We start from the raw sequence: 17,668 nt of genomic DNA on the forward strand, positions 1-17,668 counted from the left end.
TCCCATCTTTGCACTCCCTACAACCTCACAAACACCCCCTTTCCTCTCTCTGATCACAATCTCATCACCTTCACAGTCTCCTCGTCTTCAAACACCTATCCCTCCAAGCAGCAAACAATTACCCGCAGAAACCTTCACAACTTGAACCCGGCTCCTTTCCACTCTGCAACTGACCAACTCTATGACAGAATCTATCCCCTGTCCTGCCCTGACCTGGCCACTGCTGTCTACAACAGTTCCATTTCATCCACATTAGACTCACTTGCTCCTCTAACAACACGAAGCATCAGGTCCCGATCATTACAACCTTGGCAGACTGACCACACCAGACATCTTAAATGACATAGTCGTGCGCTGGAGCGATTGTGGGGTAAAACCAAATCTCAACAAGCATTCACCCGATATAAATCTGCTTTCTTAACATACAATTCCTCCCTTCATGCTCACTCACTGCTCACGAGATTGCAAATCATTTCAAAAACAAGATTGATGCAATTTGTAGGGACATCACCACTGCACAGACATCCATCCCACTTAGCATACCTTATACTAAACCTCCCTCAACACTTTCCTCTTCTGACCTCGCTACTACCGAAGAGGTCACTAAGGTTTTCTCAGAAGCCCGTATCACCACCTGCCCCCTGGATCCTGTCCCCTCACAACTACTACAGTCACCCTCTTCTTCCATCCTATGCTCCCTCACTCACATCTTCAATCTCTCTCTCTCTACTGGTGCCTTCCCCTCCCTTCTAAAGCATGCGCACATCACTCCCATACTTAACAAGCCCTCCCTGGACCCCACCAACCTGAACTACTTAAGACCCATCTCCTTGCTGCCATTCACCTCTAAACTCCTAGAATGCTTAGTCTATCGCCTGAGCTCCCACCTCACTGACAACAACGTTCTTCACCCTTTACAGTCTGGCTTTCGCTCACTACACGCCACTGAAACTGCCCTACTAAACCTCACTAATGATCTACTAACTGCTAAAACCAATGGCCACTACTCTGTACTAATCCCAACCAATGGTCACTACTCTGTACTCATCCCAACCAATGGTCACCACTCTGTACTCTTACTACCTGACCTCTCTGTGGCTTTTGATACGGTTGACCTCCCCCTCCTCCTCAAAAAACTCCACTCTCTTGGCCTCAGAGACTCTGCTCTCTCCTTGTTCTCCTCCTACCTATCGCAGCACTCCTTCAGAATTACCTATAATGCTGCCTCCTCCTTTTCACTCCCTCATTCTGTGGGGGTCCCTCAAGGTTCTTTCCTTGGACCCCTTCTCTGCTCCATCTACACCTCCTCCCTTGGTCACTTAAATAAACTCCTATGGCTTTAAGTACCATCTCTATGCTGATGACACACAAATCTATCTTTCTACTCCTCACCTCACCGCTTCAGTCTCCTCTCGCATTACTAACCTACTAAGTGACATATTGGCATGGATGTCACTCCACTTCCTCAAACTCAATCTTTCCAAAACTGAGCTCTTAGTATTCCCCCCAGCCCGTGCCCCCCTCCCCTGACTTCTCTATCAAGATCTATAACACAATCATCAGTCCCTCCCCTCATGCCAGGGTACTAGGTGTAATCCTAGACTCCCATCTGTCCTTTCAGCCCCAGATCCAATCACTGTCCAAATCTTGTAGACTTCACCTCCGCAACATCTCCAAGATACGCCCGTTCCTAACCTCGGAAACCACTAAGCAACTCATTCACTCCCTTGTTATATCTCGCCTTGACTATTGTAACTCCCTCCTCATTGGCCTACCAAATCACAGGCTATCCCCTCTTTAGTCTATCATGAATGCTGCTGCCAGAATCATCCACCTTACTAACTGTTCTGTATCTGCCACCCCTCTCTGCCAATCCCTCCACTGGCTTCCCGTTGCCCAACGGATAAAATTCAAAACACTAACAATAATGTATAAAGCCATTTATAACTCTGTCCCAAATTACATCACCAATCTTGTCTCCAAATATCACCCAAACCGTACTCTCCGCTCCTTGCAAGACCTCCTGCTCTCTAGCTCCCTTGTCTCCTCCTCCCATGCTCATCTCAGGACTTCTCCAGAGCTTCCCCCATTATCTGGTTCTCTCTACCCCAATTTATCAGACTATCGCCTACTCTGCACACTTTTAGGTGATCTCTGAAAACCTCTCTCTTCAGGGAAGGCTATCCTGCCCTCAGCTAATACTGGAATATTCTACTCTTCCAACCACTCCATCCCCCAGAGCTACTACCTTTTGTACCACTTGCCCCTCCCTCCTAGATTGTAAGCTCCAAGGAGCAGGGCCCTCAAATCCCTCTTGTATTGAACTGTATTGTTGCTGTATTGTCTCCCGTTATATTGTAAAGCGCTGAGCAAACTGTTGGTGCCATAAATCCTGTATAATAATAATAATAATAATAATAATGATACCAGGAACCCCAGTTGAGAAATGGCTCCTGATCCCCATATTAGATCAGATTTTTTTATTTTGGTGGGCATCAGACTTCCTGATTGACATTGATGTACAGCATAGGACATTTCTGATAATTCTTTGTCTTTACAATTTACCTTTTTGTGAGTGAATAGAGGTATATGTAAGAGGAAGAGACCCTTGTCCTTTTCCCCCCCTGGTAAATCCCCCTCATGTTGAGGGCATGTCACCTGGTATGGTCCAAGAGGGAGGACTTACACCCCCCCTCCCCTTTCCTAGCCTGGCCAGCATGCTCAGATAAGGGTCTGGTATAGAATGTTGGCAGGACCTTCTGGAACATATCTCAGATACTCTCTGTAAGGTGACCATAGACATGGAGGACACCAGCAATGGTTGGGATGTAACATCCCCTGTAAAGGTGGCATGATATGACAGATATTCCTGGAATTCAATGTTCAGTATTACAGATACAGTGTTCTCTTCATTTAGTGGTCAGTAGAATACAAATGGTCACAATAGAAAAATCTGAATAGTCAGCTGTGGAGTGTGAAGATTGGAGGAATGAACACCTAGATGGCAATAATGATCTGACATCCCTGTAGACATAGATATGGATGAATGATCCGTCACCTCGCTGAGCCTCAAAGGAAATATTTTGATGTGTTGACTATGACCTCAGTGGGGGGGAATACATTTGTGCACATTGGGCTCCCCACTGGCTGCAAAGGATTGTCCTTCTTATATAAAATGGTATGTGCCGGGAGTACAGAATCCCATAGGGGCCCCCAACATGGTTCTATGGGGTCTGCTCATGACAGCCATGCTGTGAATGAATATGTTGTGATCAGACTGAAGCACTGGTGTTGGAAATCACATTGCTAACCCAGACACCAGAAACGGTGAGTCCATGTAGCCCATGGCACCTTCAGAAGACAGAACCAACCCCAGAGCTGAGGAGGGAACACCCCCCAGAGGTGATTGGACAGGGTTAGAGCCCACATACTTATCTCTATAAATTAGGAAGCATGAGATATGGACTTGGTCTCCTGTGTTCTCATCTGTGACTATACCGTCTACAAGAAGATGAAGAGTCACACTCCGTAATCAGCCCATTCTTCATATTTTATTCTGTGTGTCACCCCAATGGGCTCATTCACAAGGATAGAGTGGCCCCAACCCTACTCTATGTGAGCGAGACCATTTGGGTGAAACATATTTCAGGAGTTTGTTTTTCAGGTGGAGATCATTTGTATGGAGTTATGTCATCATCAACAGAGTGAAATATCAAGAGGGAGCTAATTACAGAGTGCAGCTGATGAGAATCCTTCATGTGACAAGTCTCCTCCAGGTCCAACTATGGCCCCAGGCAGAGAAAATAATATGAATAGTTTTTTGTTATTCTTAAGAAAGATGTAATCCTCGGGACATTGCTGCTGAGTTATGGAGGATTTAATAGGCTGATTGCCATCATATGGATTAGATTGGATAACCCAGGTCTGTAACTTCCCCACAAAGGATAATTAATGGGCAGCTATGACAAGAAAACATTCAAAATGCTGAACTGATAGCACAAGACCATGTTCAGGGAGACATTTCTATGGGCTGCAGTTCCTCTGAGCTCCACAAGGTGATGTTCTCGCTTATACACAAACAGGAAGACTCTATGGAAGAGAGGAAGTGATGTCAGGTACAGACAGGAAGTGATGTCAGGTACAGACAGGAAATTCCATGAGGTACAAAGTATAGCGGAAACATTGGTGGAAGTGGCAGCAGAGGAGGTAATGAGATGTTATGTTCTATTTACACTCAGTAACCCCCATCATGTCCGTCCTCTTCCTCCATAGTCACATCCATCTTCTTCCTCCATAGTCATGTCCGTCCTCTTCCTCCATAGTCACGTCCGTCCTCTTCCTCCATAGTCACTGTGAGTTGTCATCCATGGTGAGTAGTCTCTGGAAACAGATGGTGTTGGCGGTCAGCATGTGTTTTCTCAGTGGACATCGTTCATTATTAATGATGTAGATCTGCATTGTTGGATGAGTGACGAGGGATTACTTTGGGGGAATCTTTGTTTATTAATAAAGGACTAGTCATGTGATGTGGGTGACGTCTTTATTTACTATTTACATTATTTCTTTCTGAATGATCACCCCGGGGTATACGTACCCTTACACATTCATGTGGGGGAGGTAGCTGAGAGCCCTCTTATTTGAAGGCGGGATTCCAGATTCCAATATGTCCCCCACCAGGAGACCCCCAGCCAGGGTTGTGGGGAAGAGGTCCTTTACAAGATACGCTCCCCATACTGAGGGCACATGGCCTGGCATGGTTTAGGGGAGGGGGTGTGTGATCTGGGGGAACCCCCAGCCTTCTTTATTGTGTGGGCTTCCCCCATTTATATCTATACCAGACTCCCATCCAGGATAAGGGTCTGCTATGGATTTTAGGGACAACCCCACACAGTCTTGTTTTTGTTGTGGAAGTTCCCTCTTACCATGTATCCCAGGCCGCTCTATTTACAAACTAGACTGAACCGGGTACATTTGGCTCCTCAATACCTCTCACTATCACCAGCTCCAATGTACTGACATCATGGCTGCTCTCAGACCCCCCACCGGGTATAGGGACCCCCTGTGATGTCTGCAGCTTCTGACTCTGTATTTAGCCTGTATGAGCTTCATATACACATATCTGTCTCCAGTCAAAGGACAAGAAAACAAGGATTTTCCTGATATTACAGACCTGCAGGAAACACAACAAACACTAAGTAACCTGATCTACATGTTCCATCTCCCACTGAGAGCAGCCCGTCTATTACCCCCTTATATCCCCCCCTAATATTATACAACCAATACAGTCCAGATAATTCACCGCTATCCATCTACAGAGAAACCACATGACCCCACCAATGAGGATGGAGGAGGACCGGAGTCACATGACTGAGAAGATACTGAACCTCACCCTGGAGATCATCTACCTGCTGACCGGAGAGGTGAGGAGGATTCTGGGAGGTCACATGACATCACATCTCTATTAATAAAACACAGACCTGACCGGAGAGGTGAGGAGGATTCTGGGAGGTCACATGACATCACTCTTATCTCTATAAATAAAACACAGACCTGACCGGAGAGGTGAGGAGGATTCTGGGAGGTCACCTGACATCACTCTAATCTCTATTAATAAAACACAGACCTGACCGGAGAGGTGAGGAGGATTCTGGGAGGTCACATGACATCACTCTTATCTCTATTAACCGTTTCAATACTGTGCAATTTTACACCTTCCTGCCCAGGCCATTTTTCAGGTTTCAGCGCTCTCACACTTTGAATGACAATTGCGCGGTCATACAACACTGTACCCAAACTAAAATTTGATCATTTTCTTCACACAACTAGAGCTTTCTTTTGGTGGTATTTAATCACCGCTGGGGTTTTTATTTTTTGCTAAATTAACAAAAAAAGACCAAAAATTTTGAAAAAAAAACACATTTTTCTTTGTTTCTGTTATAAAAGTTTACAAATAAATAATTGTTCTTCATAAATTTAGGCCGAGATGTATTCTGCTACATGTCTTTGGTGAAAATAACCCAAATTAGGATGTATTTTTTAGTTTGTAGGAAAGTTATAGAGTTCACAAACTATGGTATAGATCTGAATATTGATCAATCCTGAAGTACTGACAGCCAATCTAATATCTTGAGGTCCAAGAATGTCAGAATAGTACAGATATCCCCCAAATGTCAGAATAGTACAGATATCCCCCAAATGTCAGAACAGGACAGATATCCCCCAAATGTCAGAACAGGACAGATATCCCCCAAATGTCAGGACGGTACAGATATCCCCCAAATGTCAGGACAGTACAGATATCCCCCAAATGTCAGAACAGTACAGATATCCCCCAAATGACCCCTTTTTGCAGAGTAGACAGTCCGACGTACTTCATAAGAGGCATGGAGAGTTTTTTGAAGTTGTATTTTTTTGTCATAATTTTTCGGAAAATGAAAAAATTAAAAAAATTATTTTCACTATTTTTTTTTTACATACTGTCACCAGTGCAGTACAGCGTCATCATATAACTGGCATGGCGGTGAACAGGGACACTGACTGGTGACAGTATGAAAAAAAAATATTTATATATTTTTTTTTTTTTATTATTATATTTAATTTTTTATTACATTTTTTTTTATTTTTTTTAAGATTTTTTTTCATATTTTACTATGACCAAAATAGTACAATGTTACCATAGTAACACTGTACTACTTTGGGGAAGTGATCAGTATTTTTTTTTTTTTTTTTTTTACACAATTTGCTTATAGCAAAGAATTACTTTGCTATAAGCAAGCATTTACCTGAATGAAATCGATTCATTCAGCTTTTTTTTTTTTTTTTGTGCTTAGCTGTGATTTGGTCACAGCTAATCACATGACATGTGCATGTGATTAGCTGTGACCATTCACAGCTAGGCACTAGTATACAATGGATGGCATCATGAATGAAGCCATCCATTGTATACAACTGTCATGTGACCTGCTGTGATTGGTCACAGCAGGTCACATGGTACCGGCAACGGGAGCCGGTACTCGGATCTGTCATCTGCCGTGTCCGAGGTGCACGAGCGGTGACAGATCGCACTGCTGCGTCGCTCTGCAACCGCGCAAACCGCGCATGTGCGGGAGCACGCCAAATGGCGTGCACCCGGAAAGCTGCAGCGCTTTTCAAGCCGCCAAACGGCCATTGGCCGGGTGGCTAATGGTTAATAAAACACAGACCTGACCAAAGAGGTGAGGAGGATTCTGGGAGGTCACATGACATCACCCTGATCTCTATTAATAACACACAGACCTGACTGGAGAGGTGAGGAGGATTCTGGGATTCTAACATGATATTCCTATTGGTTCCCCAATACAGAGATTTCCTCTTCTGAAGTCAGGTGATCATATGACCATCACAGTGCCTCCATGTGACTCCCTAAAACCTGAGAGACACAACATGCAGAAGGTTCTAGAAGTCACCAAGAAGATGATGGAGCTGCTGACAGGAGAGGTGAGCGGTGCCGGGAATTCTGGGACATTCTCCAGTAACAGACAAGGGATGTGTCTGGATGGTGACTGTATCATTGTGTGTGTCAGGTTCCTATAAGGTGTCAGGGTGTCACTGTCTATTTCTCCATGGAGGAGTGGGAGTATTTAGAAGGACACAAGGACCTCTACAAGGACGTCATGATGGACAATCAGCCGCCCCTCACATCACCGGGTAAGAGGAGACTTTATTGTAAAGGAGAGAGCAGTACGGAGGATCCACCTAGATCCCCCATCATCTGATAAGCACATAGAAACAATGGATTCAGTCAGTGTGTGTGTTTCCTACAGATGGATCCAGTCATGGGAACCCACCAGAGAGATGTCCCCGTCCTCTGTATTCCCGGGATTCCACACAGGAAGGTCACACCATCCCTCACCATCATCGGGTAGATGAGGAACAATCACTGATAGTATCATTAGGATCTGTACATTATCTGCATTGTTACCATTGATGTCATTTTTATTCTATATTCAGAGTGGAAACCTGAGAGATCCTAAAGTTGAGGTTAAATCAGAAGAAGAAGAGGCGTATGTGAGGGATGATCAGCAGTCTATGGAGGAGGATGGAATAACGGGGACATTTATAGAGGAGGACACTCCTACAGAGATCAGCACAGGTGGGTCATGAACACTAAATCCATTCCTCCACCCATACTGCTCACTGATTGGTCCAGAGTAGGGCGGGGACTGGGTGATATCAGCCTGTAATCCCCTGGTCACTTTCCTGAGCTGTGTTCCCCGTCCTGTATTCCTGGATTTCTCTCGGATAATCTTCCTTCTCTGTGCTGCAGACACAATTTATGTATCTAGACTGGATTTATGGAGGTTCTGGGGTTCAGCTGGCAGCAAAATGTTGATTTTCACCATAGACATTACTAGAACTAGGCACTTGGGGCATGTACTTTGAGTATTTTGCCCCATGCCCGGGTTTAGCAAAATCTCTGACAACATTTCTCCCAAGGCTACTTATTCTGTTGTCTGCTGGCTGTGCCGGGTGGAGGGATATGTCTGTAGTGTCTCAGACCCAAGTCACTGAGTGCAGTCTCAGGAGATGGGAGGCAGCGGTGTGGGATCTCTGCAACTTGTCTACAGTAAACATTTAAGTTTCCACTGATTACTGAATACTAATATTATGAGTCCTGACCCTTATACTGTATAATTTATATTGTACATTACATCCTCCTGACCCCTGCACTATATACTGTATGTTGTACATTACATCATTCTGATACTGTATAGTCCTAACAGTTGTTTCCTATATAATAAGTTGTACATTACATAGGATGACTTTTGCTCCCATTTCCTACCAGCTGGACATTTTATATCGGATGATGTGATTGGAGCACAGACTTTTACATGGTGATAATAATGTGATGACATCCTCCAACTTTGGACCCTTAAACAGAAAGTGATAATGAGGGAGGAGTCAATACCCCAATGATGGTGGTCTTCAGGATCAGTCCAGTCTTCATCTTGGTTGTTCTCCCCCCATCCTCACTCTCTGACCTCTGGTGGGGCTCAGCCCCACTGTTCTTCATGACTAAATCATAGACTAAATAAGGAAGTGCAGTACTTCTTGTGTTGGAAAGATGGCGATGAGTGATAGAGGGGGTGGGGACCCTCGTCCTATAATACCCTCATCACTGTTCCTCCTAAAAAGACAGTTCTGCTTGTTTCCTCACTCTCTGACTAAGGTCCATGATTAAAGAAATGACCTGGTAGGAGATCAGAGGAGCCATTTCCTAGTTCCCTTGAGGGTGGAATTGTAAGCTCCTTAGAGCCCAAGCTGCCTGATGTGGGCGGAGTCTTGGTTTGGGGGAACCAATCATCTCCATTCTAGTAATCCTCTTTGTCTTTGTATTTTAGTCCATGGCCTGGAGATGAGGAAAACCTCTGAGGATTGTCTCACTTTGTCTCCAGACTGGAAAGTAGAAGATGAGGACATCACACAGTCTAGTCCAGGAGAAAACCCGGCTCCCTCCAATGTCCATCCGGCACCACCCAGTGTAGATGGACCATCGGATTCCTCGTATCCTGAGGAACCTCAGACTGTGCGGGATCGGGCCGGCCTTCCAACAGGGAAGAGATTCTCCTGTACTGAGTGCGGGAAGAGGTTCCATTCAAAATACAAACTTAATGTGCATAAAAGATCTCACACAGCTGAGAAGCCATATTCCTGTCCTGAGTGCGGGAAATGTTTTTCAGTGAAGTCCAATCTTTACAGCCATCAGAGATATCATACGGGGGAGAAGCTGTATTCCTGTCCTGAGTGTGGGAAATGTTTTGTAAAAAAATCAGATCTTGTTACACATCAGAGATCTCACACAGGGGAAAAGCCATATTCCTGTCCTGAGTGCGGGAAATGTTTTTCAGTGAAGTCCCATCTTTACAGACATCAGAGATTACACACGGGGGAAAAGCCTTATTCCTGTCCTGAGTGTGGGAAATGTTTTTTATATAAATCAGGACTTGTCAGACATCAAAGGTTTCACACTGGGGAAAAGCCTTATTCCTGTCCTGAGTGTGGGAAATATTTTTCCCTGAAGTCCAGTCTTTCCAAACATCAGAGCTCTCATTCGGGAGAGAAGCCGTATTCCTGTCCTGAGTGTGGGAAATGTTTTTCACACAAGTCCATTCTTTACAGACATCAAAGATCTCACATAGTGGAGAAGCCCCTTTCCTGTTCTGAGTGTGGGAAATGTTTTTTACATAAATCAAATCTTCTTACCCATCAGAGATCTCACACGGGGGAGAAACCTCATTGCTGTCCTGAGTGTGGGAAATGTTTTTCAGCGAAGTCCAACCTTTACAGCCATCGGAGATCTCACACGGGGGAGAAGCCATATTCCTGTTCTGAGTGTGGTAAATGTTATGTACATAATTCAGGACTTGTCAAACATCAAAGGTTTCACACGGGGAAAAAATCCGTATTCTTGTCATGAGTGTGGGAAATGTTTTTCATTGAAGTCCAGTCTTTACAGACATCAGAGATCTCACACGGGGGAGAAGCCACATTTCTGTCCTGAGTGAGGGAAATGGTCCTCACTTAAGTCCTGTCTTCTTGTACATCAGGGATCCCACACAACCCTGGAGGTGTATTAGTGCCTTGAGTGCGGGAAATGTCTTCTAGATGAATGTTGCCGGACATCCCAGCTCTCGTGGGGAAGAAGCACACCCTGATATACACCTCAGATATATTCCATGGCTGATCTTCATCCTGGAAGAAACAGTTGATAAGGAGATGAGAGGTCCCCAAAGACATGGATGAAGTGTGGGACCTGGTTGGCCATTTTTCGGTGTAATCTTTCACAAATTCATAGAGGTCTATGTTTATAAAGTGAGTGGAATAAATATAAAATGCGTTTGCTCCGCCATCACAGATAGGCCCTGATTTACTATTGTGCCTGGGCGCATTTCCGTGGGTGAACATCTATAACTAGCGACCGTCTACTTTTATCCCACTCAGAGATTTACTAAAGATAAGTGTCAACAAGTAGACGCCCAATCGAATTTACTAACGAGACACACGCCCGGAATCAGACTCACAAAGCAGACTTGGTAAGAAGCACGTCTAACACCATGAAAAATCACAGCAGAGACATGTTCACTTTGAAATTTGCTTTGCCAAATATCAGGACTTCACTTTAAACAATATCTGACATTTCCAAAAAAATTTAAAATGTGTTAAAAAGTTTTTTTTTTAAGCAAGTCGACACAGTCAAGAACTAGACGCCCGTGCAGTGTCTTTGGCTGATACAAATGCGCATGTGCAGAACACATTTTAGACGTCCTCTGTGGGCGCTTGCTTTTTAGCCACTGCTCAATAGTAAATCTCAGTGTGGATTCCTCTGACAGCCGGCACTCGGTTGCGTCTCCTGTGTGTGGATTCCTCTGACAGCCGGCACTCGGTCGCGTCTCCTGTGTGTGGGGTCCTCTGACAGCCGGCACTCGGTCGCGTCTCCTGTGTGTGGAGTCCTCTGACAGCCGGCACTCGGTCACGTCTCCTGTGTGTGGAGTCCTCTGACAGCCGGCACTCGGTCGCGTCTCCTGTGTGTGGAGTCCTCTGACAGCCGGCACTCGGTCGCGTCTCCTGTGTGTGGAGTCCTCTGACAGCCGGCACTCGGTCACGTCTCCTGTGTGTGGAGTCCTCTGACAGCCGGCACTCGGTCGCGTCTCCTGTGTGTGGAGTCCTCTGACAGCCGGCACTCGGTTGCATCTCCTGTGTGTGGAGTCCTCTGACAGCCGGCACTCGGTGGTGTCTCCTGTGTGTGGAGTCCTCTGACAGCCGGCACTCGGTGGTGTCTCCTGTGTGTGGAGTCCTCTGACAGCCGGCACTCGGTGGTGTCTCCTGTGTGTGGAGTCCTCTGACAGCCGGCACTCGGTGGTGTCTCCTGTGTGTGGAGTCCTCTGACAGCCGGCACTCGGTCACGTCTCCTGTGTGTGGAGTCCTCTGACAGCCGGCACTCGTTCGCGTCTCCTGTGTGTGGAGTCCTCTGACAGCCGGCACTCGGTCGCGTCTCCTGTGTGTGGAGTCCTCTGACAGCCGGCACTCGGTCGCGTCTCCTGTGTGTGGAGTCCTCTGACAGCCGGCACTCGGTCGCGTCTCCTGTGTGTGGAGTCCTCTGACAGCCGGCACTCGGTCGCGTCTCCTGTGTGTGGAGTCCTCTGACAGCCGGCACTCGGTTGCGTCTCCTGTGTGTGGAGTTCTCTGACAGCCGGCACTCGGTGGTGTCTCCTGTGTGTGGAGTCCTCTGACAGCCGGCACTTGGTGGTGTCTCCTGTGTGTGGAGTCCTCTGACAGCCGGCACTCGGTCACGTCTCCTCTGTGTGGAGTCCTCTGACAGCCGGAACTTGGTGGTGTCTCCTGTGTGTGGAGTCCTCTGACAGCCGGCACTCGGTCGCGTCTCCTGTGTATAACAAACAGCACTCGGCATATCTTTATGTAATCTAATTAGATTTCCTTAGTTCTAGTGATTCTATTTTTGTTTCTTATCCTTTATAATTATTTCTGTAATGATTTTACTTATTTTGAAGGTCTAGATAATATTTATTTTGATAGCTGAATGTAAAAATAAAGGTCTGCAATTAAAAAAAAAACTGCGTGGGGTCCCCCCTCCCATCCATACCAAGCCCTTCAGGTCTGGTATGGATATTAAGGGGTAACTCCATGCTGAAATTAAAGAAAAAAACAGCGTGGAGTCCCCCCAAAATCCATACCAGACCCTTATCCGAGCATGCAGCCCGGCAGGTCAGGAAAGGGGGGGGACGAGCGAGCGCCCCCCCCTTCTGAACCATACAAGGCCTCATGCCCTTAACATGGGGGGGTGCTTTGGGGCAGGGGGCTCCCCCCAAAGCACCTCATCCCCATGTTGATGGGGACAAGGGCCTCTTCCTCACAACCCTGGCAGGTGGTTGTGGGGGTCTGCGGGCGGGGGGCTTATCAGAATCTGGAAGCCCCCTTTAACAAGGGGGCCCCCAGATCACAGCCCCGCCCTACATGAATGAGTATGCGGTTCATGGTCCCGCTACTAATTCACCAAAAAAGCAAAAGTGTAGTGTAAAAAAAAAACAGTACAGGGTCTTTGACAAGTCCTTGAATAAAACAATGTCCCCCGAAGTAGATCCAACGTCAATCACGGTGACCCGAAAAAAGAAAAAAAAAAGCTGCGCTCTAGACAGAGGCTAGCTGCCTTATGCAGTGAATCTCTGACAGTTCTTAAATAGGTAAGGGGCGGGGCCAGCCGGGGACATCATCCGAGTGACCCCGCCCCATGTCACATGCTTGATGTCCCCGGATGGCCCCGCCCCTTACCTATTTAAGAACTGTCAGAGAGAGACTCACTGCATAAGGCAGCTAGCCTCTGTCAAGAGCGAAGCTTTTTTTTTTTTTTTCGGGTCGCCGTGATTGATGTTGGAACTACTTTGGGGGACATTGTATCCGGGCTGCATGCTTGGATAACGGTCTGGTATGGATTTTAGGGGGGACTCCACGCCATTGTTTTTAAATTTTGGCGTGGAGTTACCCCTTAATATCCATACCAGACCCGAAGGGCTTGGAATGGATGGGAGGGGGGACCCCACACAGTTTTTTTTATTATTTATTTGACGGAAATTATTTAAAATTCAGCTGTCAGTGGGGAACCCCGATAACAGATGAAACATTCCTTCTGTCCCTGCAGAGCTGCGATATTATATTTGACATTAAAAAGTATAGAGATTGAAACATTGTATCTAGTTGTATTCATTTCGGATATAGATGTTTTCATTCTGATACAAATAGATACAATGTTGCAATCTTTATACTTTCTAATGTGAAATATAATAGCGCAGCTCTCTGCAGGTACAGAAGTAATTACTTTGCTATTATATTTGCCGGCCATAGACGGGACGAAAATCGGCCGATTTGTTTTTTTTTTTTACCGTCGGTAGTAACGTCGGCCTATTGAACGACTGATTTTTCATTTTTTTTTTTTTTTTTTTTAAACAACCAGTTTTCGACCCATCTATGGCCTGCATTAATGTTTCAGCTGTAAGCGGGGTTCCCCACTGACAGCTGAATTTTAAATAATTTCCGTCAATTAAATAAATATTTAAAATACTGTGTAGGGTCCCCCCTCCCATCCGACGTTACCACCAATGGTAAAAATAATAGGTAATTTTTCATCCTGTCTATGGCCTGCATTTTTCTTTTTCTTTTTTTTTATTCTTTTTGTTCTTTTTCTACTTCTTTTTCTTGCTGGTCACGGCTCATTCGCAGATTTTTTTTATCAGTAAAAAGATTGGCCAATTTAACGATAATTCCTGTGAAAATCGGCCAATCAGCAAAATCAGCCAATTTTTTTCCAAATTTCCCTATAAAAAAAAATGTGCCAAAATCCTGAAAAATGGACGACCAATTAACCCACTAAGGGCCCGAAAATCTGAAGATTTTTTTTTTTTTTTTTTTTTTTTTCCGGCTGAAAATTCGGCAGATTTTAGAACCATCCACGGCCTGCTTTACATGGGTCTAAAATCGGCTGATTTTTTTGGCCCAAAAAAAAAACCAGCCGATTTTCGGGCCATTAGTGGGTAAATTGGTCGGCCGTTTTTATGGAATTTGCCTCTTTTTTTATCAGTAAATTTGCCGATCATTGCCGCGCAAATTGGCCGATCGGCAAAATCGGGTAATTTTTTTCCAAATTTACCAATAAACAAAATGTGCCAAAATTCCGAAAAATGGCTGACCAATTATTCCACTAACAGAAGAGGCCCTTGTCCCCATCAACATGGGGACAGGTGCTTTTGGGGGGGGAGCCCCCCTGCCTCAAAGCACCCCCTCTAGTTGAGGGCATGTGGCCTGGTATGGTTCAGGAGGGGTGGTGCTTGCTCATCCCCCCCCTTTCCTGACCTTCCAGGCTGCATGCTCAGATAAGGATCTGATATGGATTTTGGGGGGGACCACATGCAGTTTTTTTTTTTTAAATTTCGGCATGGAGTTACCCCTTAATATCCATGCCAGACCCGAAGGGCTTGGTGTGGATGGGACCCCATGCTGTTTTTTTTTTTTTACATTTTGGTGTGGAGTTACCCCTTAAGATACATACCAGACCCGAAGGGCTTGGTGTGGATGGGAGGGGGGACCCCATGCCATTTTTTTACATTTTGGTGTGGAGTTACCCCTTAAGATACATACCAGACCCGAAAGGCTTGGTGTGGATTGGAGGGGGGACCCCATGCTGTTTTTTTATTTATTATGGTGCTGGTTTTTAAATGTAATTCTCCCTTTTTTTTTTTTTCTTCACTGTAGCTCAGAAATTCAGCTGTCACTTCCCCTCCCCCCCAGCTAAAAGAGAAAGTTTTCTTGGAATTTATATCCCTAAAGGAAACAATGTTTTGAGTTTATTAAAAGATACAAAGTTTTCTGTAACTTCGGGGAAAGTGATTTCTAAGCTTGTGAACAATAGTGAAGAAAAAAAAAAGGCCGGTATTTGCATTTGAAAATCAGCGCCGACATTCACTTTGTATTGCGAAAAAAATTATTAACAATTGTGTAAACCGAGGCATTATTTTCAATGGATTTTCATTTGTAAACCGAAAATTACGTTCCCCGAGGCGTTGGTACACCGAGGTACGCCTGTATTAGTATTGCAATCCTTTGTATTGGGATACATAGAACCAACATACATCTGAATTGGCAACATAGCACAACATTTGTGTCGCATTTGAGATATCTGGCTAGTTACACTGACCTTGCCCAGGGATTTAGGATTGATTCACACCACAGAAATACAGGTGGGATTAGTGTTCAACAGCTCTGTGGATTAGTGGTTAGCACTGCTGCCTCACAACGCTAGGGTTGTTGGTTTGAATCCCAACCACAGCAATGAATTTGCATTATCTCCGTGTGACTACCCTAACATACATGTGCTGGTGGCAGCATCTTTGCTTTCTGTTTAAATGATCCCTAGAATGTGAATTAGAATGAGGCCTTGTCTGTTCAAACACCTTTTAAAGTAGCACCTTATGTGAATGTCAAACAATGGGATGAGATAATGGCCTGGACTAATGATTGATTGGATAATGCTGGTTTGCACTCCACATCCTTTTGGGAAAGTTTGTCAAACCATGAGAAGAGTGAGCGAGAGATAGAAAAAGATTAAAAAAAATTTAATAAAATAATGGCATGGAGTCCCCCCACCCCCCAAAATCCATAACAGACCCTAATCTGAGCATGCAGATACCGCATGCCTTCAAAGATTTATTTCCTTTGTTGAATTGCCTGCTTGGTTCACACTAGATGTGATTTAAAATTGTGCTTTTTGTTGGCAATTTCCCAATGAGTTATTGCGTTTTAAATTGTGTTTTGCATTGCGGTTTCTATTGTAGTCTATATATGAAATCGCTACAAAATGTTGAAAAAGGTAGACAAGAACTACTTTTGAAATTGTGCTGCAGCAAATCGCTTATGTTAAGACACTCACATCCACATTCATTAGATCGGATATCAGGTACAATTTCAATTCCCAAATCGCACCTGAAATCTTGCACCCTGGATGCGACTTGGCATGCGATTTTCATGGCATGCGACTTGCAGATCATATGCCAAGTTGCACCCTATTGTCTGCTATTAGAGCAGTCACATGGGTACGTTTCCGACACTGATTTCTAAAGTAGTACATGTACTACTTTTGTGGTGATTTGCATAGATATCTGTCAGATGTCTTGCAAATCGTAAGGAAATCAGCATCTTCACTGTACGTCGCACAATTTCTAAATCGGCTTTGATGTGACGGAAGTGTAAGGCCTTTTTATGTTTGATTTCCTGAGTGTTTTTCCGATTTATGGGAAATGCCGCATACTAGCAAAAGTGAATTGACATTTTCAGTATTGCATGCGAGATGTGGTCATGTGACTGCCTTAACTCATGCGATAATCTGGAGTGAATTGTGCCCATAGGGCTAAGAAATATTGCCAATAGGGTTCCCTTTCACATCCCTGTTCAATGTTCTGTTGTATGCTGCACAGGTTTGCTTCACTGTGGCTTTCTTTCTGACTCTGATTTGTGGGGCCTGTATACCAAGGGTTAACGCAGGTGGGAAGAGGATTCATCAGGTGCAAACACTTTCTCTGACCAAATGAATGACGGTGGGTGTGGCCTACCTTATATAAAGAGATGCAGTAGTGGCTGATTTTTGCCTTGTACAGGCACATTATTTCTGCAAGTCCTTGTCTGTGGTGGTTTGGGGAGGAAGAGATATTGTGGTGAATTGCCCCAGGCCACACTCACGCTGTGTTTGGGGGGGGGGAAGAGATATTGTGGTGAATTGCCCCAGGCCACACTCACGCTGTGTTTTGATGTGGGCTGTAAATGTTTTGCATGTTCTTCCTTCTAAGGTGTTTGTGTGTTATTGTACAATTATTGTGTTTATTATCTTTGCATTGTAATCCTAACACATGTCCATTGCTCTGCTATTCCAAGTTTGCTTTATTTAGAATATAATTTTTATATTGATATTTTGATCTGCAGCTTGTTTTGTGGATAGATAAGCCTACTATGTGATTTATATTAACAGTTTTTTTCCTGCTGTAACCTGTGAAAGCACAGTTCATTAGAAGTATAGTCTTTTAGATTGTAAGCTCTTATGAGCAGGACCGTTCTATTTTAGCAACATCAA

At 44.8% G+C, this 17,668-nt stretch overlaps 1 protein-coding gene across 1 annotated transcript in view; it reads left to right on the forward strand.

The window, feature by feature from the left end:
* LOC149460737 (uncharacterized) overlaps positions 1–17,668 on the forward strand; it is a 100,532-nt gene that overhangs the window by 17,328 nt on the left and 65,536 nt on the right. The window contains 1 exon segment of the mRNA XM_089679229.1: positions 9,381–10,419. Within this exon segment, the coding sequence (XP_089535355.1) occupies positions 9,381–10,419 (1,039 nt within the window).

This window comes from Staurois parvus, unplaced genomic scaffold (assembly GCF_062004578.1).
Source record: "Staurois parvus isolate SC_StPar_1 unplaced genomic scaffold, SC_StPar_1.0 ptg000221l, whole genome shotgun sequence".
In the NCBI taxonomy this organism is placed as follows: Eukaryota; Metazoa; Chordata; class Amphibia; order Anura; family Ranidae; genus Staurois; species Staurois parvus.